This window comes from Vespula pensylvanica, chromosome 9 (genome assembly GCF_014466175.1).
Source record: "Vespula pensylvanica isolate Volc-1 chromosome 9, ASM1446617v1, whole genome shotgun sequence".
Taxonomy (NCBI): domain Eukaryota; kingdom Metazoa; phylum Arthropoda; class Insecta; order Hymenoptera; family Vespidae; genus Vespula; species Vespula pensylvanica.
In genome coordinates this window covers 5,021,597-5,048,735 of record NC_057693.1, presented here as the reverse complement: position 1 = coordinate 5,048,735, position 27,139 = coordinate 5,021,597, and the positions used below count along the sequence as shown (strand labels likewise).

The 27,139-nt window shown below is 36.9% G+C and overlaps 2 protein-coding genes across 8 annotated transcripts; one reads left to right on the top strand and one right to left on the bottom strand.

The window, feature by feature from the left end:
- Positions 1 to 461: 461 nt before the first annotated feature.
- LOC122631616 (adenylyl cyclase-associated protein 1) lies at positions 462 to 26,638 on the top strand. Of its 7 annotated transcripts, XM_043817539.1 has the most exons (10): positions 483 to 500; positions 10,629 to 11,273; positions 12,994 to 13,206; positions 16,390 to 16,762; positions 16,873 to 17,157; positions 17,243 to 17,481; positions 17,580 to 17,758; positions 17,849 to 18,055; positions 24,131 to 24,274; positions 24,351 to 26,638. In XM_043817539.1, the coding sequence occupies exons 2-10, from the start codon at positions 10,667 to 10,669 to the stop codon at positions 24,432 to 24,434; spliced, it is 2,331 nt and encodes a 776-aa protein (XP_043673474.1). In that variant the 5' UTR covers positions 483 to 500; positions 10,629 to 10,666; the 3' UTR covers positions 24,435 to 26,638. The 7 variants fall into 7 exon arrangements, with proteins under 7 accessions (XP_043673476.1, XP_043673474.1, XP_043673479.1 ...); XM_043817541.1 differs by lacking the exons at positions 10,629 to 11,273; positions 12,994 to 13,206 and having other exon boundaries at positions 462 to 501; XM_043817544.1 differs by lacking the exons at positions 483 to 500; positions 10,629 to 11,273; positions 12,994 to 13,206 and adding an exon at positions 1,021 to 1,155.
- On the bottom strand, positions 18,133 to 22,347 carry LOC122631611. Its single transcript, XM_043817529.1, has one exon. It carries the CDS (start codon positions 22,280 to 22,282, stop codon positions 18,266 to 18,268), a length of 4,017 nt encoding a protein of 1,338 aa, XP_043673464.1. The 5' UTR covers positions 22,283 to 22,347; the 3' UTR covers positions 18,133 to 18,265.
- Positions 26,639 to 27,139: the final 501 nt, after the last annotated feature.

The window sequence follows — 27,139 nt, the reverse complement described above, 5'->3', positions numbered from 1 at the left end:
AAGATTGAAGGAGGGAGAGCGATGTCTTAGCGGAGAAAGTGCATTCTATATTTCTAGCGTTTTGATTGGTGGTATCGTCGGACATAGTAAAATCCGGTCTTCTCTATATACGTATAGTCAGACGCGTTCGCCGAGTTAGAATAGAGAATAAAGGCGCATGTGCGTAACGCTGACATTTCCAAAGGCCGGCTCGGCGCAGTGCAACGAGAAGAGAGTCAGTACTTCCGGTATCCGGCAAACGCCCCGAGTCTGTACGTAGAGTGTCCAGCCATCTGGACGCTTTTTTTTTCTTGTACCGGTAAAGGTCGCGTACGCGTCATTGTCAAAGAGTTTTATCGTCGCTTCGATCGCGTGGTGGACGCTGCCTGTTTCAAGGCTAGTCATATACACGTTGTACGAGAGAAGGAGAGAGAGAGAGAGAGGGAGGGAGAGAGAGAGAAAAAGAGAGAAAGAGAGGGAGGGAGAAAGAGAGAGAGAGAGAGAGAGAGAGAGAGAGAGAACGTACGTACATATTTTTGATATAATATACACGATCGTTTTTTAAGATCAAAAGAGACGAGAGTAGGCGCGATGCACGCACGCATACATTCACTCACACATACGCGCACGCGCGCGCCTCCATCCAACCGCCGCTACGCTATCTACGTATATACGTATGTATGATGTATCTATGTGTATGTTTACACGAATCTCTTTTATCTTTCTTTAACTTCCTTATTCGTACTTGGTCTTCTTTTATTCGTCATGCGTCGAAAAACGAAAAGAAAAATAATAATAATAATAAAGAATGAAGAACGGAGAAAGAACAGAAAAGGAACATAAAATAGGCGCGAACGTGAAACGAGCAAGCTTCCCTTTCGTGTGCGGGCTTCGTCGAAATCCGGTAGAAAGGGGTTAGAGACGCTCGTGTTTATTCGTCGCGTCCCTCTCATCCCTTCTCCACTGTCCCGCCCTCTCCTTCCCCCACTCCTTCTTATATTCTTCCCCTTCTCCTTTCTCGTTTACCCAATACGTATATATACGTGTACGTGTACCTATACACATACGTACATCACGTTCGCGCGTGAGTCACCTATCACACCTGTCATTCCGACAGCTGGTATCGTTTTATTCGGCGATTTACGAAGAACACGCGTGATTACGGTGATTCGATCGGTATGTTGATTAAGAATCAGAGAATTCGTCACCTTCCAAGCTCTCTCGCCATTAATACGTTTGGTATTTAATCCGAGAAAATATGTATAACTAATCGGGATCATTTTCTTTCTCGTCGTTTAGTTCGTCGTTAAACGTACGTTCGTAACGCAACGTTTCGTCGTTTAGTTCGATTGATTCCGTCGGTTTCTCTTCATCGACTCTACTTCGAGCTTCGTTAAATCTCTTTTTGGTAAGTTCGTTCTTCTTTAAACCGATCGCCATGTTTGTGACTGACTTCACGACGCGACTAAACCTAAAACTATCGTGATTTCTCTCGTAAATTATATCGCGATAGATAATCGATATTTAGACGAGTTATATACGCGCGTAATTTATACATCTTTTCTCTTAAGATACGTTACACGGAATTATAACGTTCAAATGATCACGCGCGACTTTTGTTTCTTCTCGTCGTTTCTCTCTCTTTTTTTTTTTTTTTGTTTTATCGACAAAGAATAGAAAAGGAACGTAAGAAAGAATGACAAGCTAGTGACGACAAGTAAGTGAATTTCCAAAGAGATATTTCATAGTTTCGAAATCGATCGTATATAATTTCGTTGTTATCGTTAATTAAAGATGCACCGACGAATGCGTATGTGTGCGTGCCTGCGTGTATGCGTATGCGCGCGAAAAGATATTTCTTTCGAATCAACGTAGGAGACGATCGCTCGTTATTACGAGAGATTCGTATTTAATAAATTGCGATATCTAGCGAAATGCATGCAATTTTTGTTTACATTTATTCGTTTACTTATTTATTTTATTTATTAATTTTTTTTTTCTTTATTTGCAAATGTTTCTTAGAGTTCGCTTCTTCGGTTGCTTCGTGTGCTGAGTATCGTTTGATTTTTTTATTTTTCATTCGTCGAAGCTTTATCGTTGTGATTAATTTGCTTACATACATAATATATATACATACATATATATATATACACATGCGCACACACACACATATATATATATGTATATATAGCTTTATAAATTTTAAGTAAAAAAGAGCCAAGTAGCCCGTTAACTATATGCCGTACTTTTAAAAGCATTTTGCTGTTATCATTAAGAAATGAAGAAATTTGTAGGTTATGTGACGTAATTTAAATAACTGAAGATACTGACTATATATAACCATGTACGTACACGTATCTCACAAATTTGTTCTCAGCTACGTGAAAATAATGAATTACATTTGGAACTACTTTTAGAAACATCATTTATATGTTCGCGCTCATTCGCCAAGTAAATTATTCTCAATTGCATTAATCCATCCAATTATACATTTCGCACATTAGTGTTTGGAATTTATTCGCGAGGATTGTATTATAGCATCGTAAATTTCTATTCCACTAGTTTTATGAGAATTTTTAAGGAAGCTCGCAAATGCCGTTAGAGTTCATTGCTGTCTACACGGTGTCTCGCGAAAACAAGATCATCGCCGTATTATCTTATTGCTTTTCGTTTGCTAAGTTAATTCCATAAGAAGATATTTTTTTTTAAACAGTTATCACGATTACATTATTAATCGCTAATGATTTAAATTTTATTATTTTCCGGTCTGTTTTCTTTTTCTTTTTTTTTCTTTTTAATTATTTTTTTAAACTTCAATTTTGTATTGGATTGACATCAATAATTACTCATTTTTAATAATTTATATTTCGACAAGTATCACTAGCATTTTTTATTGAAAATGTTTCGTATTTCATATTGAAATACGTAACAGATTAATATTATTGCGTTTTGTATTGGAAAAAATGTTTGGTTATTTGTATCTGAACGAATAGATTCATTTCGTTTATTGAAACAATTTTTATTATTTCTTATCAAAATAAACAACACTAATATTTTTTCTATCGAAAATTTCGACGTTACTTATTGGCCAATCCAATTAATTCATCAATTACTCATCAATTAGTTGATTAATCGAATGAAAAAAAAAAGGAAGAAAAAAAGAACGAAACAAAGAAGGAAACAAAAAAATGATCGATTTTATCGAAATCTAATCATCGAAAGACAAGATTGGTATCTTATCGTAAGACACTACCATTCGGCTTAACGTGAATACGGCCCTGAGATTCAGAGGTGAGATTAGAATTCAATCGTGAAAACTGACGAAGTCAGTCGCTTAACATCCTTCATTAGTCACGCGTGGATGTTCTTCTCGTAATATATTATTATCTTTCAAATCTTTTTTTTCTTTCATTATTATTATTATTATTATTCTTAGTATTACTATTATTAATATTACCATTATTATTATTATTATTATTACACTATTATTATTTCTTTTTTTTTTGTTTCTTTTCGTGATATCAGAATTTGATCTAGTCTTACTGTGATTAGCGTTATCGATTGGAGGAAAATTTTTGTGAAATGCCGCACGTAAATGAACCGAAGCAGAGGAAGGAATCTCGGATGGTTCCGGAAACGTACAAGAGCATATTGAATATGTGGCAGAATCGTGAGTGCCGGATTTCCGGATCCTCTTATTGCAATTTCATTGAAACCGATCGTATAAGCATTTCATTAAAGGCCCATTTCGTGAAAATGCATGTTATTCTCTAACAGAGAAGAAAGGAAAGGGAAAGAAAATAAAAGAAGAAAAAATAAAGGAACGAATATTATAATTTTAGCGGAACAAACGAGCTACTAATTAACCATCCGAATTATTTAATAAAGCAATTAGTATATGATCTTAAAAAAAAAAAAAAAAAAAGAAATCGTTTATAATTTGTATCCTCTAATTTATATATTCCATTATAATCCTATTTTTTTTTTCTTCTTTATCGTTTGTTACGCTTCTTTATTTTTCTTCTTTTCATTTTACTTTGTTTTATTTTATTTTATTTTATTTTATTTTATCCTAAAGTAATCTAACTGTAAAATAGCTGATGCGAGTTGAAAAGTAGCGGGATTGCGGATGTGTGTCACGTCGATTCGGATAAACGGTGATCTGTTAACAAACGACTATTTCGAATGGTTACATGATTCATACGTGTCCTGTGGAATAATATGATAATAGATGAAACGAATGATCGTATACCTAAGCTCTTGATTATTCTCCGAGCGTTGGTAGAACATTTGAAAATTTTTAGATCATTTATACAAGTTTTCTAATGTTATAGGTACACGTGTATATATATATTAATGAATATATTATTCATAAACACACACACACACAAATACAAATATGTACATTTGTTACTTGTTTTAAATTCTTATGCGGTTAGTGCATCGCATTATCGAAGAACGTGACATTATTGCTAACAATAATGGATGTTAATAGGAGTTAACAGAGTGTGTACCGAATACAATATTATATTTCATTATTCCGACAAATTTGGATTGAAATTCGAATTTGAAAGAATTGAATTTATTTAATCATTATTATAATTAGATAGCTTTGATAAAGAACATTCTACGCGTTAACGTTTCAATATCATACAGCGTATAATCATCGTTTATTATTAAATTATATCTCGATTCATACGACGTGGTATGGATATCGTTATCGATTTGGCTTACAATCGTCAACTCGTCTCGTCCATTATATTTTCTCGTTGATAAAACGTAGTTATTTCCAGCAGTTGTAACGTTGTATTAAATTGATTCGTCTACTTTTCGATAATGTCTGCCAGTGAGTTTGTATTTTTGATAAGATTTTCATTCTTTCCTTCGTGTGTAGTCGTGTTTCATTGTTGCGTTTCATTCACAATGTATTTCCTACTCAAAAGGAAGTTTCATCAGCCATAGATCTTCATTCTCTCTCTCTCTTTTTTTTTCTCTTTCTCTTTCTTTTCTCCGAGGAATAAAAACACAGTGTATTTATTCTCATATCTTATTTCTCTCAGATAGTGCTAGCAGAATTTATATCCTCCTTACTCTTTCATATCATTAAAATTATGTTCTTTACCAGTTTGCTTTCTATTTTACATCGGTTAAAAATACATCGTTCTCTTATAAGGAAAACGGAATCTCCAAGTCAAACGAATTCAAATTACTTAAGCGACATCTCCTTAATTGGATTTCATTTCGTACACATAAGGTTACTTTTATTGCGTCTAGAAAATTAAGTTTGTTTTTTTTTCTTTTCTATTTTTAAAACTTCCTCTTTGTCCCCCTCCATTCTATATATGTATATATATATATATATATATGTATGTATAATGGATAGAGAATAAATCGAGACGATTTCTTTTTTTTTCGCGAGGAAAAGAGAAATATTTGCATATGCAATTATTTTTTTAATTAATTAATTTTACTTTTAATTACGATCGAAGAAAGATTTATGTTATTTATTGAACTTTTTCGATAGGAAATATTTAATATCCTTTTTTTACGGAATGAACATTTCTTTGAAATTTTTCTTAGCGCAAAACACATTCTTTCAATACATTCGAAAGAAAAATAGCGACCTCGATTAAATGTGAAATGCGGTTAAGGTTGATATCTTTGCGGTTGTTCTCAACACGTTTTGTATTTCAACGATGTCGCGTTACTATTTTATTTGAAATTTAATTGCTATATAAATTTAATTATTAATATATATATATATATATATATATATATATATAGTAAACAAATAAATTTAATTAACACACACACATACATATATATATATACAATAATAAAATTTAACAAGTATCTACTATTTTAGAGCTCTATGTAAAGTAAAATGCATTTTTAACGATCGAACGCAATAATTTTTTCCAAGTATTCTTTTGGCTCCGAATTTATCGCAGCAACCCTCAGAATAGTAGGAGGAAAAGGAATAAGAGGATGAGGAGGAGGAAGAGGAGAAGGAGGAAGAGGCAGCGGAGGCGGAGGCGGAGGCCTGTCGATGATGTAATCCAATGCAGTATCGGTAATCCGTATCTTTGTTGTCGTATTGAGAATTTTTGTGATACGTGCCTATGTACATAAACACACAAACACACACACACACACACATAAACACACACACACACACACACACACACACACACACACACACAAAACAAATGGAAACAATCGAGAGGTAAAATTGTTGAAACGAATTCAGATTTCCGGAAAGATCCGTCAGACGTTGTAGAGAAATTGCATTTCCGAGTTTTCCCACAGATCGTAGTATTGTATGTGCGGGTGGCTGTGTGCCACGTGGTCCATGCACTATCAAAGCTTTAACGATTTCGGGTCTCGACCACCCCGTGGCAGCACCGCAGCTCCACCGGTCGAAACTCAGAATAGGAGGCCACAGTATTGCGCCGGCCGTATCTCTCAAAGTGTCGGCTATTTTTCGTCAGTCTGGGAGCTACGCCCCCACCGAGGGTCGTTCGATCTAATCAAATTTCTCGTATCGCAAACTGTCCAAACTTGGTTTCTTTTTTTTCTTCTATTTTCCCGCGACTCAGACGACGTAGAAAGAAAGTAGCCGATGTGTGTGCACGCGTGTGTGTGTTAGTTTTTTTTTTCTTCCAAGAAGAGGGAACTGCGAGAAAAATTAAACGGAAGGAAAAGGCGTTGCACCATCAACGAGGGTGTCTTCTTCTTTTTGAAAATCTTCTTTAATGATCCGTTGAACCAATGCGTTCACGACTGTGAACAATCAAATTTCAAAGATTTCTCAAGCCGAAAGGAGGAGCTTGCATTTGCGGTTAACGCTTCCTACAATTGCATCGAGCGAACCTTCGTGGGTGGTGAACTCATTAGCCACATAACATTTGGTAAGCCGTAACGATCCGAAATTTCTTATTTCGACCGAGTTTACATCCTTCTTTTAGCGTATCTAATTCTCACAACGAAAAAGTTGAAGCCGTCTGGTGTTAACGATCAAGTAGGATGCAGCTAATTAACGCCGAAACACATAGCGTAAACGCTAATTGTCTCGATCGTAGGTATATCATTCGGTATACGTAACACCGAAGTTAAATTAAAACTGTTCTAATTTAAATATCGATCTACTGATAAGAATTTCCAATTCGAAGCCGCTTTCGAAACTAATACGACGGTGTATTTGTTTTTCTTTTCTTTTTTTTTTCTCTCTCTCTTTCTTTTTTCTTTTTTTTTTTTTTTTTTTTTTTCCTTTCAATTTAAACTCACAAAGGGTAATAAATATTAATATAATGTAAAATATCACGTATAAAAGCATCGAGAGGCGTGTTAAAAATTCATTTTTAAATTCTAGGTAGATACATAGGTAGGTTCTATGTTACGATCGATAAATCGTCAGTTTTTCTCACGATAGAGAAGGTAGACATAGACGATATCACATTGCTCGCGAAATTGCAGAGAATCCTTTTTGCGCGAGTTCCAGGATCGAGCCTTATAAGGTCCTTCTCTGGTGTATGTAGCACGTCGGTAAAGAGACCCGGTGAGTGGCCTTTTCAACATCGTTTCTACGTTCTTTCTCTTTTCACGAGCTAATGCCACGCGAGAAAACAGGCTTCAACATCAAAGAGAATAATATCCTGTTATATTTCCTTTTTTTTTTTTCCATTATTATTTTTTCCTTTTTATTTTTCCATCTTTCCTTTCTTGCCTTTTATGTTGGAAGATGTAAGTCGCGTTTCCTCGAAGTTTCAAAAGCTTGGATATTTTCTTGTCGTTCTAAAGAAAATATTCGAAAGTTCGATAAAAATAAATCCGGAAAAGAGGAAACTAGAAAGAAGAATATACAATGGGTAGACGGTAAAATTCGATTTCAAAGTTCTTTCTAGTACCACCACCACTACTACTACTACTGTTACTACTACTACTATTACTACTATGTAGTATGTACTCGGCTTTCGTTAAATTTCATGCTCTCACGTTTCAGCCCCCGAACGAACGTGCCTAGTTCGAAGGGTCGAATATCTTTCGACGTCGTCGTCGTGAGAAAGCGATATCCGCCAACGCCTCTTTTTTCTTTCTTTTTTCTATTTTTATTTTCTTTTTTTTTTTTATTTCTCTTCTCCCTTTTTATTTCTTCCCGAATCTAGGGCGTTTCTCGAAAAGACGACGTTTTATTTATACGTGCTTACTTTAGTATTGCAGCAAATATATATATATATATATATATGTATGTATATATGTATATATGTATATATGTATATATGTATATATGTATATATGTATATATATATATGTATGTGTATATAACAGGACGAATACGAGACTTCCTCTGGTTCTATTCGTATCCTCTTTCCTTGATGGAAATACTACGTCGTTGTATTTTTTCTTTCTTCCTCTCTTTGACTTTCTTTTTTGCATCCACTTTTTAGTTTCCTTTTGCAAGCAAATTTTCACTTTTACGTACTTCACTTCTTTTCTTTCGGCCATTCCATTTTTCTTCGTTCGCTAATTGGAGATATCGTGTTAATTATCGTTTTCGAGGGCCCTTCCTTCCTTTTTTTCTTAATTATTCTCAAAGAATCAAATGAAGAAGTAATTTTTTTCTTCCTTCCCTTTTAAAAAAGAAAATGGTAAAAATAAAAAAAAAATAAAAAGAAATACGAGATATCAGGTCGTTCGTCTAGAAGAATTTATTGTTTACGTGAATTCGAGGGGACAGACGCGAAAGAGCGGAAAGAAGGGAAAGATAAGACACCGAGATTAAAGAGTGCACGAGAGAGAGAGAGAGAGAGATAGAGAGGGAGAGGCGGAGAAAGAGAGATAGAAAGAGACAGATAGAGCGAGGGAAAGCGCATTCGCGACACTAAAACGTGATATTTATCTCTCTTGCGATTGAACGCACCCACGGACGCGGACGCAGACGCAATCCAGGCGCACTTCTAGGGTGGACCTGGTTTAACGGTGAATGTGGACCTAGTCGTCCGTTAGACTTTGCGCGTTCCTCCTCGTCATATCTTCCAAAGAATACACATATTATTCCGTCAATATTCGTTAACGCTATTTCATATATCATAGAAATACAAAAATTTTTCTTAAATATAAAAAGTTAAAAATTAGAAATAAAAAATTTCTTTCAATAAACGTTTTCATCGGATACGGTGTTAAATATTATATCGAATAATTTGATCAGTATCGTATATGGGGACTATTTAAAAAAAAAAAACGTGTATTTGTGTATTTAGTACGCTTATGTTACTCGAGTTTATGTTAGAAGCGTGTCGGATGTTTTCCCTACCTCTTTTGTTTTTTTTCTCTGGTTGAAAAATAAAGGGTTACATCTGTTTCTCCCTACGGTAGAAGAGAAATAATCTGGAAAGCGCGTGCCTGGGCGTGTGTTTAATCGATTTTAATTTTCCCCGGGAAAAGTAGAGTAGGTAGGTAACGTTAGCGTCGATTAAACAAATTTTTTTCCATTTCGTTCGTATATTCATGTTTTTCTTGGCGCGATCGATCGAACGACCGTATCGATGTATCCTATAAGAAATAAAAAAAGTTAAGAAGTATATAAAAAAAAAAAAAAAAAAAGAAAAGAAGAAAAATACGAGTCGCGAAGATAAAATATCTCCGTTTTGTCCTTTTGATCGGTGTAAGAAATTAATTGCTATTTTTTGTTTAATTCGTTTCTTTTCCTTTTTGTTCTATTCTTTTTCATTTCCAAGAGAGAATTCATCTCCGAGTGAGAAAAATGATATTTATTTGTTATTTCTACAAGCGACGAATTTTATAGATGTGTACCTCGAGCAAGCAAAGATTATATAGTTGGTCCGGACGATAAAGTATTTATTTGTCGACGCGAATTCACTGCCGTAAGCTCGACGTTTCACGCGAAAGTCGAATAACGTTCACAAAAGAAGCGTTTTAGGATAAATCTAAAATAAAAATATCTTCTCGTTAGGGTAGAACTTTGACGGGGATATAAAGTTTAAATTTCATCATGAAGATCTAAAATAGTCGATATCTTTCGTTAGATATTCGATAGATTATATACGTATATATATATACATATATATATACCTGCTTGATTTCAGCATGTCGGACGGCATAAAAAGGAAAATGTTTTGACTATTAATCAACTGTATTTATTAAAACGTATCATCGAAGAAGAAGGAGAAAAAGAAGGAAAAGAAGAAGAAAAAAAGAAGAAGAAGGATAAACATTTTGGATGGGATTAGGTCGATGATAATCAGGGAGATTCAAATATAGACGAGTACTTAGGTCGCTTTGCGCGTTGTGTATCGATAATCGTTGAACAAAAGTTAAATTTAGGTGATCGGCTTGGCCGTACACGCTTCGTCGATCATTTTTTTTTCTCCGCGAGAATCGACCCTAGAAAAGTGACAGTGTTCGAAGAAAAGCATCGAAGGATAATCGTGATCATCTAAGGACGATCTAATAGAAGAATATAAAAAGCTATTTGCGTCGATTATTGTCCGGTGGGAATCGGAAACGATAAAAGCTCGTCCGTATCTCTTATTTCCATACGTTTTGTGTGACCTCGACAAATATATACACAATTTCGCAGTATAAACAAATCGGATAATAGAGCAAAAGAAGACAGGAAAACGAGAGAGAGAGAGAAAGAGATAGAAAAAGACAGCGATAATCGACGATGTTCAAATGCTGCGTTTGCAATAAGAGTTCGAGGAAGGAAAAGCTTTTGGGCAACGAAATGACCAGCAATAAATCGTCGGGAAATAAAGTCGGAGATTCATCGATGAAAAGCGAGGACGAGATGCGAGAAGAGATGAAGGAGAAGGCTAATGGCGAGGTTCAGAGATGCGAGAAGGGGTCTTCTTTATTGGAAAATCACGTAGTTAGCTCGGAAAAATTAACTACGGGTAATAATGACGAGAAGGGAAAGGTTGAGAAAGCGGAGAAAATCGAGAAAGGCGAGGAAGGAATGTTGGAACACGAGGGGGGAGAGGTAGAAGAGACGAATAGGGAACGAGACACTAAGGGAACGACTAAGGGGGGTGGAAACGAGGGGAAAGCTGAGGAGGGTGATGGTGGTATCGGTGGCGTTGAAACGACGATACCTTCTTCCGCTACTAGCATCAAAGTCGTAGTTAAATCGAATCTTTACAATGCCTCGGCTTACATAGAAAGAACGATCGACGACGGTCCCGAGGAGGAAGGGGACGATTCCGTTTTCGAATCGTGTCCGAACGAGAACGAGAATGATAATGAAAACGAAACCACTGGGAAAACTACGACAGGTACTTTGATGCTCTCTTCTTGCCCTATCTTTTCGTTTATATCTTTGATCGTTTGATTTCTAACGATGTGTGTGAACGATGTGTGTGGGAAAAAAAAAGAAAGAAAACTAATCGAGAACATTGTTCGTCGATATTTTTCATTTCTCTTTATATATATATATATATATATATATATATATATATATAATCGTCTCTCTTTCTTATTATTATCACTAGTATCTGACAGATATCAAAGATATGTAAGTACTTGGATATATTCCGAACGAATCGCGCTTTGTCGACCGAATGCGATGTTTCGTCTAATCGACTAACCCCCAGGAGGTTCGTCGGCATCTACTCATCTCGGAAGGTCGAGTATTCTTAAGAACGCTGACGTATCTCAATCTACTCGAGTGGCGACAGCAGTGACGGCAGCGTCGTCTTCCTCCTCCTCTTCCTTTTTCTCTTTCACGAATTTCGTTTTATTCGGATTATTCGGGTTATTCGACTTATTTCCGTATCCTCCGTTATTCCCCTAGCGATATAATATTCATCCTCCTTAGAGAGTATTTAGAGTTTTCTATATTATCACAGCTTTCTTGTTTCGGTGGTTTTCTTTAAAAATTGCTACCGTCCGAACCGCAATCAAATCGTAAACGAGATAGGTCGAACGTTCATCGAAAATTGATTACGTATCTGACCTAAAACGGTTTTATTACAGATTGAAATATATACTATCATTCTCTTGAGAGAAGAAGAGAGAAAGAGAAAGAGAAAGAGAAAGAGATAGAGATAGAGAACGAGAGAATGGCTTCGGTCGACAAAGTATTTATCGATGAGATAACAACGCAAGTTGTAGGCTTTACAAAGTCCGTTTCTACTTTTTATTTTATTTACTCTCTTCGATCCGATCCGATCCGATCCGATCCGATTCGATTGATTCGATTCGATTCTACGTCTATCTATCATACTTTTGCCGGATGCAGTTTCCAACTTCGGTTTCCGTGGCTCGTGTCTCCTTAGAAATTGCACCGACTATCGTCTTTTATTATCCTATGATTACCCAGGTATATGCTCGCTCGAAGAGCTCGATCGAAAATCGATATTCACTATGAGTGAGTGAGTGAGAGTGAGAGAGAGAGAGAGAGAGAGAGAAATTGCCGACGTAATTTCTCTGTGATTCTGGACGAGGATGCAAATCTTCGAGATTCGATATCGATCGATTATCGAAGATTGCTATTCCATCGTCCGTTAACCGATCCTATTGTTCGAATTGAACTACCATTTTGAGGATTAATTCGGGCCAACCATTTTCCGGGCTGAACGTAGACGAATTTCGCTGGTATACTCTTCTTTACGAATGAATATTTTGTATATATGGTTTTGTCATTTCCTATTCTACGCTTTCGTTGGAAAAAAAAAAAAAAAAAAATCTTTACTTTGTAATATAGCCACGTATAACACACATAGCCGCAATTCGAATGCATGGCCGAAATTTGTGCAAATATAGTTTCGTTTGTACCTTTTGCAAATAGTTGGATTATTTTAAATAAATTATCGCAACGGTTCGGACGTGACACTAATTTATAATGAATCGAATCAAACAAGAAAGAGAGAGAGAGAGAGAGAGAGAGAGAGAGAGAGACAGAGAAAGAGAAAAAGAAAAAAAATAAAAGACAAAGATATAAAGGATGCAAGACAGACGAAGCACGATAGGGCAAGAAAAATGTGCTTTCCGCAGTTTCTGCGATTCCACGTTGGCTGTCCGAAGAGGAAGAAGCTGATCCGGGATCGGAGGGATGCAGTGGTATGCAAGAACCCCCTGCTACTCCTGTAGCTCGCGACGAGCTCGCTCTGAGGCGACACAGGTTCTTCTCCGATTTGCTACAGGCTACGCAGAACTCCTCGGAGCACAGAGTGAGGTTCGACCCGCTAGGACCGATGGTGCACGCCGGTTAGGGCTCCGCTTAACATCCATTTACTCTGCATGACACGTCTCTTTTTTAACGACCTTCCTAGAAAGATCTTCCATCTCCGAACGAATCTAACTAAAATTGTCCTTTATTTATTTATTTATTTATTTATTTATTTATTTATTTATTGTCTTTTTGTTTGTCTCTTTCCATTTTTTTTTTTTTATTTTAGGAACAAAGAGAAACTTTTTCTTACCTATTTTATACACATATATATATATATATTTTTTTTGTTCGGTTTTTATTTCGATTAAATGTTAGCGAATCCGAAAAACCGCAACCGCTCAATTTCTTTTTTTCTTTCGTGCAATTTTCTTTTCATAAACTAACTTCACCGGGATATATTTATTTTTTTTCTTCTTTTTAGTAGAACCGAGTAGTAGCACAACCACCGAGGCTCGTGAAATATTTCTCGTTGCGCTTTAAAGCCTCGTTCTTGTTTCTCTTTGTTTTTCCTTTTTTCTATGTTTTTTTTTTCTTTTTTCTTTTTTCTGAGCCCTTTTTTCCCTCGTTCGATACTCATGCGAGAATAAAAGTTTTATTTGGACTTGTAATGATCACAGGGAATTTTCGTAACTTGTTAATCGCGTCTGCCTTCGAGAGATAACGTTCGATCCTTATCACTTCCTTTTTTTTTTTTCTTTTTTACGATCTCTATCTTTCTACTTATCTCGTAAAAACTTTTGTGTAAATCTCGGCAATAATAAAATTATTATCGCCAACTGTCTTTTATTCATTCACGATTGCACGATTTAATTGCACGATTTTTATTACGAAATATCTATTATCCTTTTCAAATATATACTTTTCATTGGGTACAATTTCATTTTAAATCAGCCATCGAAATATTAATCGCTCGTTTACACGTTTTTTTCTTGGAAAGAGGAATTAATGTGAATACGATTAAAAATATCTCGCAGAGATACATGGATAGAAATAGCGTAGATAAGTTTCTAAATACATAAATTCGTGGCAAATTCGAATTGACGTTCGAGTCCAAACGTCATTGTACTTATATACAGAGAAAATGGGAGATGAACATGACCCGATTAACCGAGCTTCGAAGCTTCATTGAAACCATTCGATGTTCACGAACTTTTAACAATCGATACTTCACAGCTGAGTACAATCGAAATGATTGGCATATTCGAGTCTCATCGAGTTCACACCCTTGCACTTTTCGCTAACACTTTTGTTTCCATCCTCTCCACCCTCCCCCTCCTCCTCCTCCTCCTCCTGCTCCTCTTCTTGCTTTATCGTCGTTATTCATTATTCTACTTTTCTATCGTACGTACAAACGTATATACGTTTTCCTCTTTGAAAGAAAGTAAAAAGAAAATAAATAAATAAATCATCCCGTAGTATGTGTATGCGTGCACACACCTGTGCGAAATGGGATATAAAGGTCAAAGTTGAAAGATTTTCTTTCGTCCAGCATCGTCGTCTCTTTTCGTTTGTGTCCAATCGACTGTTTTCTCTTTGACATTTTTATTCATCGTGCCGCGACCTATATCCACTTCCGCCTGTTATTTCCGTATTGATATTATAAAAGAAAGAGAACCGAAGAATCAAGTTAATCCGTTATTCGCCGTCGTTCGCTATAACGATCCAAGTTTTTTTTTTTAAACAAATATTTTATTAGAATATTTTCGTTAAACGAAGAAGAACGCGGACGCGCGCAAACGTATTTACATTTTCGTTAGATGAATTCTATCAGACGAATATAAATCGAATCTGAGTCATCCTCCTTACACCTACGTTCTCTTCGTTTTATAAATGCCCTCTCTGTGCGTGCGTATGTGGGGTGCGTGTGTCTGTGTGAAGGTGTGTGCGTGCACGTGTGCGCGCATGTGTGCGAGTCAGTCCGAGTGTTTCACACTAAAGTATATAAAGTTACAAATACATCTACGAGATTATTTGCGTGTGTTATCTAATTATAGAACCAACGTATAGTATTCTAGCATCTCGAATATCTACCCGAAGTATCTTTCAGTCTATCGTCGCTTTTCCGAAAGTCAAGTACGACCGATCCGTGTTATATCCTTTCACGAATCGTGAGGAGGAGAGAGGAAGAAAGAAAAAAAAAAAAGGAAAGAGAAAGATATACGTGTATATACGATCGATATTTAGCAACGTCATCCTCTCTAAATTATTTATCGAGGTATTTTTCATTAATCTATTATATTTCAATTCGCGAATACGAAAGTAAAGTCGACGATGAATCGACTCATTCTTTTTTTTCTCTTTCTTTTTCCCCTTCCTCTCTTTTTTTCTTCTTCTTTTATCGTACTTTAATCCTATCTCGTTATCACTGACGTGTTCGTCATTTTTAAATTGAAAATATCGTATCCACGCAATTTGTCAAAGTTATCGAGTTACCGGTACGCCCGTCAATTACGGAGCAAAGCTTGTTATAATATTATTCGTATGAATTACGTTGTCGCGTGTATATTAATTACTATGTTAAATCTATTCTTCCAGCGCGGCCACGTAACGCTCTCGTTTCTCTAGAATTTTCATGGGTTAAATCTCAGTAATAACGTTCTTCAATTCTGTCTACGCGTTGCTTGCAACATAATGACCCAGTAGAGAATGTTGACAGAAACTATTTATACGCGGATTCCGCTTTAATATACACCCTAACATTCGCATCGCGAAACTTATCCTCTCGCAGGTGTTTCAAATTATTATTGCCAACGGCAAAGATTCTCATCAGAACTCGCTATTCTGAATTCGGAACGAGCAGAAAAGTGTTCACACAATTACGTTTATATTTTTCGTATCTGTGCGATGTTTACGATGAAATGCAAATGATCATAGACAATTTGTCACTTTTTATATGATTTTTAACGTAGCATGCACATAGATTTACATACGTACGAATGTATGTGATAATGCGACATGTTTCCTGCATGGAAGTGTTTTTCTATTTTTTTTTTGTTTTTTGTTTACTTTTTTCTGCATGACGTTGATCCAAGGACACGTTATCTTCGTCGTCGTTCTAAATGTTACGTTTTTGTAGAAACGTATTTTTTTCTTTTTTTCTTTTTTTTGTTTAGAGCGTAAAAAAAAATACTCTTGTTTCTAGCTCGTTGATTCGCATCCAAAGGTGTACGAGAACGTATCGAGTTTATATTTTATCCTAATTAATTTCATTTCGTAAGGTTGCGAAGCGAACGACAGGGAGGAACATCTGGAGGATTTGGTGAATCGACTTGAGAACGTAACTAAGCGATTGGAGAGAGTACCGGCACAGTCTGCTGTAGCTCAAACTCAAGAAACCGCGGTGCAAACTAACACCCCGTCACCGAAGAAACCGCAACCGGTGTCGACGAGAAACGCAGCGGCGTCGCCTTTATCGTCGCCCGAAAAAGCGTCGATAGTTTGGTCGATCAACGGCAACAACAACAGCAACAACATGTCGATAGCAGGATACGAGGACCTTTTGGCAGGATCGGTGAAGGAATATCTTCAGCTAAGTCAAAAGATTGGCGGGGATGTAGCTACTCACAGTCAAATGGTTGAAAAAGCTTTCCAGTGAGTTACAATTTCATAAAAAAAAAAAAAAAAAAAAAAAAAAAAAAAATTATCTCGAAAAAAAGATGATCGTTCGAAGAACGAGAGATCCAATCGTGTTGCTTTTTAAGAATCCAACTACGTTTCATCCAACTGGCTGCATCTCGCTCGGCGCCGATGAATCAATCCGAACAAATGTCTCTCCTTGCACCAACCTCGACGCAGATTCAACAGATACAAGAATTCAGCGAGAAGAATAGAAACTCCGCGTTCTTTAATCATCTCGCTGCTATCAGCGGAAGTATTCCAGCATTGGGATGGGTCGCGGTCTCTCCGACGCCAGCTCCTTACGTAAAGGAAATGAACGATGCTGGACAATTTTATACCAATCGCGTTTTGAAGGATTGGAAAGAGAAGTGAGCTCTTCGACGTTATTGCATATTTCTTCTTAATCGTCTATATCTACGTTCGCTCCTCATTCACATTTCCTAAATATCACAGAGACAAAACGCACGTGGATTGGTGTAAAGCGTGGGTACAAGCATTGACCGATCTTCAGCAATACGTTCGACAACATCATACGACGGGATTGGTATGGGCCAAGTCTGGTTCTGCGCCAGTGGGGATTCCACCACCACCACCGCCGTCGATGCCTTTGCCCGACGTCTCTGCTTTGAACGTCAGTGACGATAGAAGTGCTCTCTTCGCTGAAATTAATCAAGGGGAAGGTATTACGAAGAGTACGTATCGTCGCACACCTATCATTTCCATAATCCGACTTTTAATCCGATGAACGTTTCCAACAGTCTTTTTTCTATCTTTATTTTCTGTTGTTCAGACTTGAAGAAAGTCACGTCGGACATGCAGACTCATAAGAATCCGTCTTTAAGAACCGGACCAGCTCCTTTCAAAGCTCCGGTTCTTGGCAACGCGGTATCAGCGAAATCAGTAACACCTGCTAATGTACCGATCGATAAACCTCCGGTATTTACTAAAGATGGCAAAAAGTGGCTTGTGGTGTGTATTGCTTCGTCGTACTATCTCGAGATAATGATATCCGTTGTCTTAATCAATGTAATTGTAATCGTAAATGTAATTGCATCGCAGGAATATCACAAAGGTAACAAGGACTTGCTCGTCGACAACGTCGAGATGAACAACGTTGTCTACATGTTCCGTTGCCAGGACAGTACCATGGTCGTCAAAGGAAAAGTAAATTCCATCGTGATGGATTCTTGCCGCAAATCATCGGTTGTATTCGACTCGGTCGTATCGAGTATCGAGTTCGTCAACTGCCAAAGCGTACAGATGCAAGTGCGTTATTAACAATTTTCTTACACGATTATAGATGTTAAGAGATATTAAAGCATATAAAAAGAAGTGTATTTCTTCTCAAAGAGTACATATATACAATGAAAATATATAGAGAAGTATATGATAAAAGACAACATCGTATCCAAGGATCCGACAGGTTTGCGTTTACAAAAAAAGAAAAGTTAATGCCTAAGCCGATCGACGGTAAGATCACTCTAAATTTTTGTTTCCTAGCCTAAGTCTCTGGCACAAGTTTTCAATCTCCTTTAAATGGCCGAGATTTTGTTTCCGGGTAAGAATTTCGAACAAGTAAGAATACTCCTCGTTGCTTAATTCCTTTGGCATTCCAAATATTTGATGCTCGTGCAACGGCATTGTTTCGCTGATTTTTAAAAAGTCGGACATCGACGTGCTCGTGTCCGTAACGGACGGCTTCACCGAAACTTCCATTTCCTTTTGGTGAATGGTAACAAACCAGAAATTTTTTAATGTACCTGTGAATACATGCCGACTGGACGTACCGTTGGAATCGTTTTCGTCGTTATCGGCCTCGTTCGTGACGGAGGACACGATGGTTACGAGTTTCGGCAAGGTATCTTTTTCCTGCGACATTATTACGGAAGATGATGACGCATTGTTCTCTAATTTTGCGTCCAGCTCATTTACGTTTTGCGCAACGAGTACTTCTTTTCTCGTATACTCGAGAAATTTTTCAGGATCCAATATTCTCGTCACATTGTGATCGTGATGATTAATTATATTCACGTATATTATCGTCCGTTCGCGAGACGCGTTATTGCTACAATTTTCATCGATGACGTTCGTACTTTCTTTGGATGATCCCGTTTTAAATCTCGTCTCGAACGTTTTACTGTTATCCAGATGTTGCTGCAATTCTTTTTTATTCATAGAAGTACCTTCCGTCGGAATCACGTTGACTTCGTTGACGTTCTCATCGTTATTATTTATTTTATCCCGATATAATCCAGTCATCGTTAAGGGTCCCCTCATCGGACTTTTCGGCCGACATATATGTTCCATTCTTCGTGCATCCAATCGACTTTTCAATATGGGTATGCAAGATTTCGAAAATGACTTCGGAGTCGACAGCGCGTGATTAGAATGCGTTTCCGTTTTGTCGAATTTAGCTTTGTCTTTCTTCGCTTCCTCCTTCGTCGATCTTCGATCATCGCATTGCGAGAAAACGGCAGAGCGAGACGAAAAATCATTTTTACAAGAACTCGCGCAAGGTCGAGATCTTTCTTGAGATAGATTGCAACTGTTCGGCCTCGTGTAAGATCTTGTAGCGTTTGGTGCGTTATCTTTGCCATCGATTATACTTAAATCACTTTTTATTTTAAGCTGAGAATTATTACTCGTTAGGTTTCTCTTCGAATACGTCCCACGTTCTACCTTTATCGAATCTTTCGATTTCGTATCGATGCTTGATTTTTTATATTTGGCCCAATTCGAATTAATCGCACGCGAATTTCTCTTTACGCTTTGCTCGTCAACAGGTGGTTTCTTGTACTGGATGCTTCCATCGAATATGAATCCCTCGGATTTATTTTTCAATTGTTTCACGTTCGATTCTTTTTGCACGAAAATTTCATTAGTCGATTTGCAATCGTTCGCTTCGATGTACGAAACAGATGTTTTGTTACTTGTCTCATTGTCGTTGGAAGCGCATTCGCTCGACGTTACATCTATCGATTGCAACGATTCATTTTTATCCGTTTCTACTTTCCTTAATAAATTGATGCACGAGTCTATGCACGATTCCAATATATCATTTTGAATGTTTATTTCTTTGAAAGAAGAATTCATGCTGATATTACTCTTGGATATCCGGCAAGATTCAAAATCTATCTTGCTCATGGAACTCGAAGTATCGCCCGTGAAGTACGAGCTACTTTTTTGTGTGATCACGTTCGATCGAGAGCTCGTTACGTTATTCGATCGCTTCGTCTCATTGAAAAGCCACTTTCTTTGAACTTTTTTTCTTTCGTCGTTATTGCGATCGGCGAGTTCCATCGCACGATCGGAAATATAAACTATACTTTTCCCATTATCCGGAATCTTTTGGATTTCCTTTTTGTCAGGTTCATCGTTCTCATCGTTCTCGATGATCTCGGTGACGTTACCAGTTTCTAGATCATTATTATAAGAGATTCGCAATGTGGAAGAGACTTTGTTCAAGTCGTCGAAAATTTTGCTGCGGGTTACTGCGAGAAGATTAGATTCGTGCGAGTCGATCGACACTGATATCGGAATTAGATTCAATTCGATGGTCTCGCCACACGTTGCTTCTGACAGGGTCTTTTCACCGAGGAAGTATGGATTCTTGAATATATCGTTCTCATCGGTCAGTAAAGTGTTCATTTTTAATTGAGCGAACGAAAGCATACCCGGACGTCTTCTTAACGATAAATCCTGATTGTAGACAGTCTCATCTTTTTCCTTGTTCGACGAATACTTGTTACATATTTCTAAATTCGAGTCTTTGGATGAGAAAAAGTTTGTCATGCTTCCGTTATCGATCGTAAATTGATATTTTATACTTCCGCCGCTAGACGAGTCGGTAATTCGATTCCAAGACAATAAATCGTCCGTTCCAAATGAGATAATTCCTTCGTTTTCGTTCTTTCGAAGAATAGTATCTTCGTCTTCGTTTCCTGTATCCCCAAACCATTCCATAGAATTTATGTTTCTCATGGTTTTCAACGTAACCTCGTTGATATTTCTTCGAACGTTGTTAGTTCCTTTTTTACGAAAAGATTCAGGCACGCTTCTAGCTTTACGTAATCGCTTGGAAGATATTAAACGATTTTTTTCTTCGTCGTCACGATGACAATGCCTTTTTCGATCGTCATCTATATCGTCGTCGTCCCAAGTCGCGACTTCCCTGTACGGTCTTTTACCCTGTAACGAATTTGTACTTTTTATCGACTTATCTTTCTTAGCTAAAGACGATTTAGAATCGTTCGGAAGTTTTCGGAAAGGAATATTTTGCTGTTTCGGAAGGATCGAGAGATCGTTGAAACTGAAGTATTGGGAAGAGACAATGGGTAAAGCTTCCTTCGACGAGTTACACGTCTCTGACGTAATCTTTCCGTTCTTCGTATTGTCATTCTCTTGCTTTTCATCGTCTATCTCCATGTTCGACGATGACGAGGAACCGTCGGACATTTCGCTCGATTGCTTCATCTGAAGAAATATATAAGTTCTACTAGTTTTGTCGGTACAACTACTGGTAGATTCTTCGGTAATGATGTCCAACAACTTTGACTGGAAACTTTTCTCCGTGTCCAGCCAAGCAGCATCAACGTCCTTGAAGTTCTCCGTAGTTTCTTCTCTTTCTTTCCTGACCTCGACATTCGAATAGAACTTGTGCAACTTGACACGCGACAAAAGTTCTTTCTTGCATTGTAAAGCTTCCCGAATTAACATCGCAGTTGACTCGTTTTCCAAGTCGCTGTCTTTCGATATTTCCAATTGACTGGAGTTCGTAGAAATGATCGATGGATCCTCGTCGATTTCCAACGAATTGGGAAAGCCTGATAATTCTTTCTTATCCTGCCTTTGGAAATCGTTTAGAAGAGACTCTTGATCCAGTATTATGACGTGATTGGATCGAGATAACGCGAACGTTGCGTCGGTTTTAATCGATCGTTTCTCGCTTCGTTGATTCTTATCAACGATCGCCGAGTCTAACGGATGCTCGATCAATCGTTCGGTATAACTTTTCATGGAAATCGAGGAATTTCCCTCGGAATCGATACTTTCAAATAATTCGTAATCGCTGCTAGTCGTTTGCAACATCTTGTCGCTGTATTCCTTAGCGTTGATCTCGAAAGAAATTTTATTTCTCTTCGTTTTGTTGATATTCTCGATCCCTAGTTTTATCGCGTCGAGAGTATCGACGAGGTTTTGATAAATCGCTTGGATCTCGTTGTTTTTTTCCTTCGATCGTTCGACATTTCTCGTAACGCAAGAGTCTAACATGCTGTATGCTCGTAAAACGTTATCGAGACTTTCCAATTTCCGTTTGATCTGATACAATCGTATCTGGGACATTTCTATGACGTTATTATTTTGAGAAAGGATACACGTCGGCTCGTCCATCGTTAAGTTATTCGATAAATCATCGTGAATGCTTGAATTTAACGAAGATAGCAAACCGTTGCTCTTGATCCTGTCAATTTGTAAACCGTTAGATATATCCATGAACACATTCAGATCCTTTTTCTCGCGTTCTACTTTCACGAGCGTTCCTTTTACTTCTCCGATGATTTCGCATCTCCTGCTTGCATTCCTCGCATCTGTTGTTTGAGCGTGCAAAGATGACTTTAACAAACAGAATGTAACGTCAGCAGAAATAATACGATTATTATCTGCTCGTCTCATATAAATTATTATTTGATTTCATAGAATAGAAATTACCTTTTCGTCGGTCCAAGATTCTTGAAACGAGGAAGAGTCATTGGTGATGGCCGAGGAACTGCAGTTGAGTTCCAGCTTCTTGTTACTCTCCTTAAGCTCTTTTAAAAATCTTTTGCACTCCACGATGCTCTCGGTGTATTTGTCGCAAGCAGTGATTTTCGATCGTGACATAGAAACTCTCGGACGTTTTTGCTTTCGTGTCTTCTTCCAGAAATAATCGCTGTCCTTCCGTGGCAACAACGAAAGTTGCCTCGTAACGCTACGTGACTCTCCTAGATTTTCACTCTTTGAAAGTCCACGTCGATGGACACCCTCCGGATTAGTTTTTCTATAGTACATTCTCTTTTTACACTATTTGCCATTCGATCATTCCTTTCGACTTACTTTATAGATTCGACACTGCTAGTTTTCCAAGATTTTATATCGCTTTGATCGGTTGGATAAGCGTTTTGTTGCTTTCCGGGTAGAAAGTATCCTGTTTTCGCGTCAAATGATTTGTTCATACGATGCACGGAGATAGAGTCCAATTTGGAAGCTGACAGATAAGCGTTGGACGTCGAACTGAATACATACGGGGAGTATTAATTGAAAAATAAAAGAAAAAAAAAAAAAAAGGAAAAAAGAAAGGATAAATTCCTAGGTCGTTCGATTAGACGACTTTTTACCTGAGCAGTATATGCTTGATCCATTCTTTACGATCGTTCGAAGTTGACAACGTCAGTCTGAGATTACGAAGTTGTTTTTTTAACGTGGAATTTTGAATTTGGTGAGGAAGCGGCCATGTTCCGTACTGTAGCTTGTAAGTTAGTATATTGATTTTCAATTCCAGGTCGTCGACCTTACAACCGACTCTACTGAGAATGTATTTGCTAGGAGTAGGCCTGTTTACCCATTTTCTTTTGACGTAGAATATACGTAGTAGCATTATGCAAATAATGCAGATGGCAATGATCTTTAAAGACGTTGAACAAAATGTTGAATCAAAATGTGATATCAAAATATTAAATTTGATTTTCCGATTATTCGATCGACGATTCCAAAACAGATATCTTATCGAATTATTGAATAACATTGGAATTATCATCCTACCCTCCACAATGTTGATTCCGTAGTTAAACAATCGACCACGTCTGTCACAATTTCCGTCCATACGTATCTCAAGATGGCTTGCATACATTGTCTCCAATTGGTCTCGCAAATTATTCTCACAGGTTCCAGATTTCCACCTTGATGAAAGTGCGAATGTCCCGTAGGTTAAGTTTCTACGTTCGTTTTTTCTTCTTTTTTAATCGCCTCCGTTTAATACTCACCAGGCTGCCACCGCATCTTGATGTCGATAATGCTCGTGACATTGAACTTGACCACGTTCTATTGTTGGAGACCGTGTTCCACGAGATTATATTGAATATTAGATATTTACACTCATGTCAGATCCTAAAGTATGACAGGAACCGAATAAATAGACGCCAGAAGCGTTTTGCTTTTGTTCTATGATTTTGTTCTATGATCGAATTCATACGAAACGATGGACCGACGAGTTGTTCATTTCGAACATTGTATCATTTCGTTTTTTTTTCTTTTTCGTATCTTTCATTCGATTTATTTAATTTCCTTTTTTTCCTTTTTACGCAGGTACTCGGAAAGGTGCCAACTATTTCGATCGACAAGACGGACGGCTGTCAAATGTATCTCAATTCGGAATCATTGGACGTCGAGCTCATAACAAGCAAATCTAGCGAAATGAATGTCATGGTACCGAAAGGGAATGGAGATTACGTAAGGATCGTCATTAACGGAGAATATGTTTTCTTAATTACGCTTTACTTACATCATTTTATCGATTTATTTTCAGACGGAGTATCCTGTTCCGGAACAATTTAAGACGACCATCAGTCCGAAGGGCCTCAGCACAATCGCCGTCGATTCACTCGGCTAAGATCCCTAATAACTCTACTAATCGTAGCCTAAATATCTTTCTAACAGTACGATTCATTAGAGGTATCATCGTTAAGGAAATCATCAATTTATTATTATTTATTGTCTTCTCGAATAAGGTATCATCGAGGTGAGAGTGTGTCGAGCTACGATCGAGGGCTCGCAAAGGTGCGCTACGAATTGATTTAAGTCCTACGTAGGATCGATCCTTTCTTTCTTCCTTTCGAGACACGCGAGAGAGAGATTAGGTGATAGATAGATTCTCATTTAAGAAGAAGAAAAATAAAAAGAAGAGAAAAAAGGAGAAGAAAAATGAAAGAAAAAGTAATTAAACGATGAAACGAAAGGAGCTGCGCAGTCGCGTTCTTTGAAGAGAAAAAGAAAAAAAAAAAATGAAAAAGAATAAAAGAACGAAAAAATAGAAAAGGAAGAAAAAAAATTTCGTCCCGACGAAAGACTTGAATTTTTATTGGAATTTCCAGGCTATCGTCGAAAATCAAATCATTATTCGAAACTTGATGGAAATGTTGAGGAATAAAAGAAAGGAGAGAAGAATGCAACCAATTAACGGAATTGGAATCGAGACACGAAAACGTACAGACGACGACGATGACGAAACGTGGTAGTAATGCTCGGGATGAATTCAAGTACGGTGTGGACAAAAGTTGTAGCAATATTCGATCCGCACTTTTATACATTTACACAATTTTATATGATGGTAATCGAACTTTTGTCCAGACCGAACGTCCAAAGTTCGAATATTTATTAGCCGTGGAATTGTTACTATCGATCATTAGGAGTGAGTTTTTCGCGCGCTAGAAATATTTGCCAGTATTAAAAATAACTAGAATTGCGAAGCCCGTGCCTCGCTTTTCATAACAGCGCCATATTGAAATAGTTGATACCAAGTTGGCATATTACACCTTTTACATTTTTCCAAGGCCATCGAAAGAGAGTTTTCGTTTAGCACCGGCTTGGCATGTTCTTCCTTCGAGCGTATATTATACTCTCCTTACGTTTTCTACATATTCGTTCGAAAATCGGAACGAAAAAAAGAAAAAAAAAAAGAAGAGAAATGAGAAGAAACGAAAAAAAGGAAAAAAGATAATTATTACGCGTCTGGATAAACTATTTTTCAAATTTAATTTAACGCTTCCTCGGATAACTTTGTAAATATGTTATGACGCGTTGGTTGAAAAAAATCTCGTTGTGGATGTGGTTCGTTCGGTCCCGAAGAAGAAGAAGAAGAAGAAGAATAAGAAGAAGAAGAAGAAGGAGAAGAAGAATTGTCTTAAGCAGAGAGCAAAAGAATAGTTAACTCGAATTTTAATTCCAAAAATGTGCTGTTTATCGTGACACAAATTGCATTGTGATTTTTACCAATCGGTATAATATACTAATCGTAAGTGTAAGTTAGTCATTAGTTGTCTAAGCGTAATATAGTTTAGATGACAACCATCGGTTTCAGTGTTTAGATTTGCGAAGAGATATTTCTGCCGACCATCGGACATGAGTACTTTTTTCAAAGTATCTCGTTCCCTTGGATATTTCTCAAATTTTTCTCTTCACATCTCGGTATTCGTCGCCTAAGTCGCGTTGCGGTTGATGTTTTATTGATTATTAAAAAGAATAAGAATAAGAAGAATAATAATAATATGAAGAAGAAACAAAAAAAAAAAAAAAGAAAGAAAAGAAAAGAACGGAGCATATAACGCTATTAAAATTATTTTTGCTTAATGAATCGTACGTTCAAAACGATACTTTTTAATACGGCAAATTTTAATCATTTTGTTTTTAACAGGATGGACGGTTTTACTTTAATGTCGTTTGTTACTTAGCTCGGCATTTTAATAATAATAATAATAATAATAAAAAAAAAAAAAAAAAAAGAAGAAGAAGAAAAGAGAATTATATCGGATCGTCGTTGAAACGTCGTGACTTTACGTATTTCTTCTACGTTAATAATTGTAAGAGTACGAAAGAAATCAAAGAACACATCCGCGCTATCTCTTGTGAACTCTCTTATAATATTTAAAAATTTACATATGCAAAAACGCAGTGCATTTCTGCTTTAAATATCTTATCCAAATCGATCGGATATATTATCGCGAGTACCTTCGATACTCTTTCTCGCATATTCTTTCAGGTAAATGCTCGCAAAATTTTTCGCTGTTTTATCGCAATAAAAGTCTGATCAAAATAGGACTTTTGTAGAAAACATTTATTCGTCTGTGTGGTCTTTATGTTGTGTTTTTTATTATTATTATTATCATCATCATTACTATTTGATATTATTTTAATTCCTTACAGACATCATTTTCTCTCTCTCTCTCTCTCTCTCTCTCTCTTTCTACATACGATATATACAAAATCTAAATATTCAAAAAACTATCTTAGAGACTGGAACATTCGAATAACGTGACTTCATGATTTTTAACGAGTGTCACTAATTCAAATGTCTGATCAATATAAGATCGATTCGATGACGACGACTCTACGTTATCTCTAAACTTTCTTAATTAGTCTAGAAATACGAAAGTTCTTCTCTTCGATCGATTATCTTCCTGAAAGAAAAGAGACGAGAATAATCGCGTCGAGTCTCTCGACTTTCAGTCGTTTGATTAAATGCAATCGTATTTAATGGAGAAATCGATGAGAAGTAAAAAAAAAAAAAGAAATTCATAAGTAGAAGTTTTTTCTTCTCTC

Coding starts and splice junctions, on each gene's coding strand:
- LOC122631616 (XM_043817539.1), top strand. CDS start 10,667: ATGTTCAAATGCTGCGTTTGCAATAAGAGTTCGAGGAAGGAAAAGCTT. Junction 16,763..16,872: donor ATGGTTGAAAAAGCTTTCCA/GTGAGTTACAAT, acceptor TTGCTTTTTAAG/AATCCAACTACGTTTCATCC. Junction 17,759..17,848: donor ATGGCAAAAAGTGGCTTGTG/GTGTGTATTGCT, acceptor ATTGCATCGCAG/GAATATCACAAAGGTAACAA.
- LOC122631611 (XM_043817529.1), bottom strand. CDS start 22,282: ATGGATATATCTAACGGTTTACAAATTGACAGGATCAAGAGCAACGGT.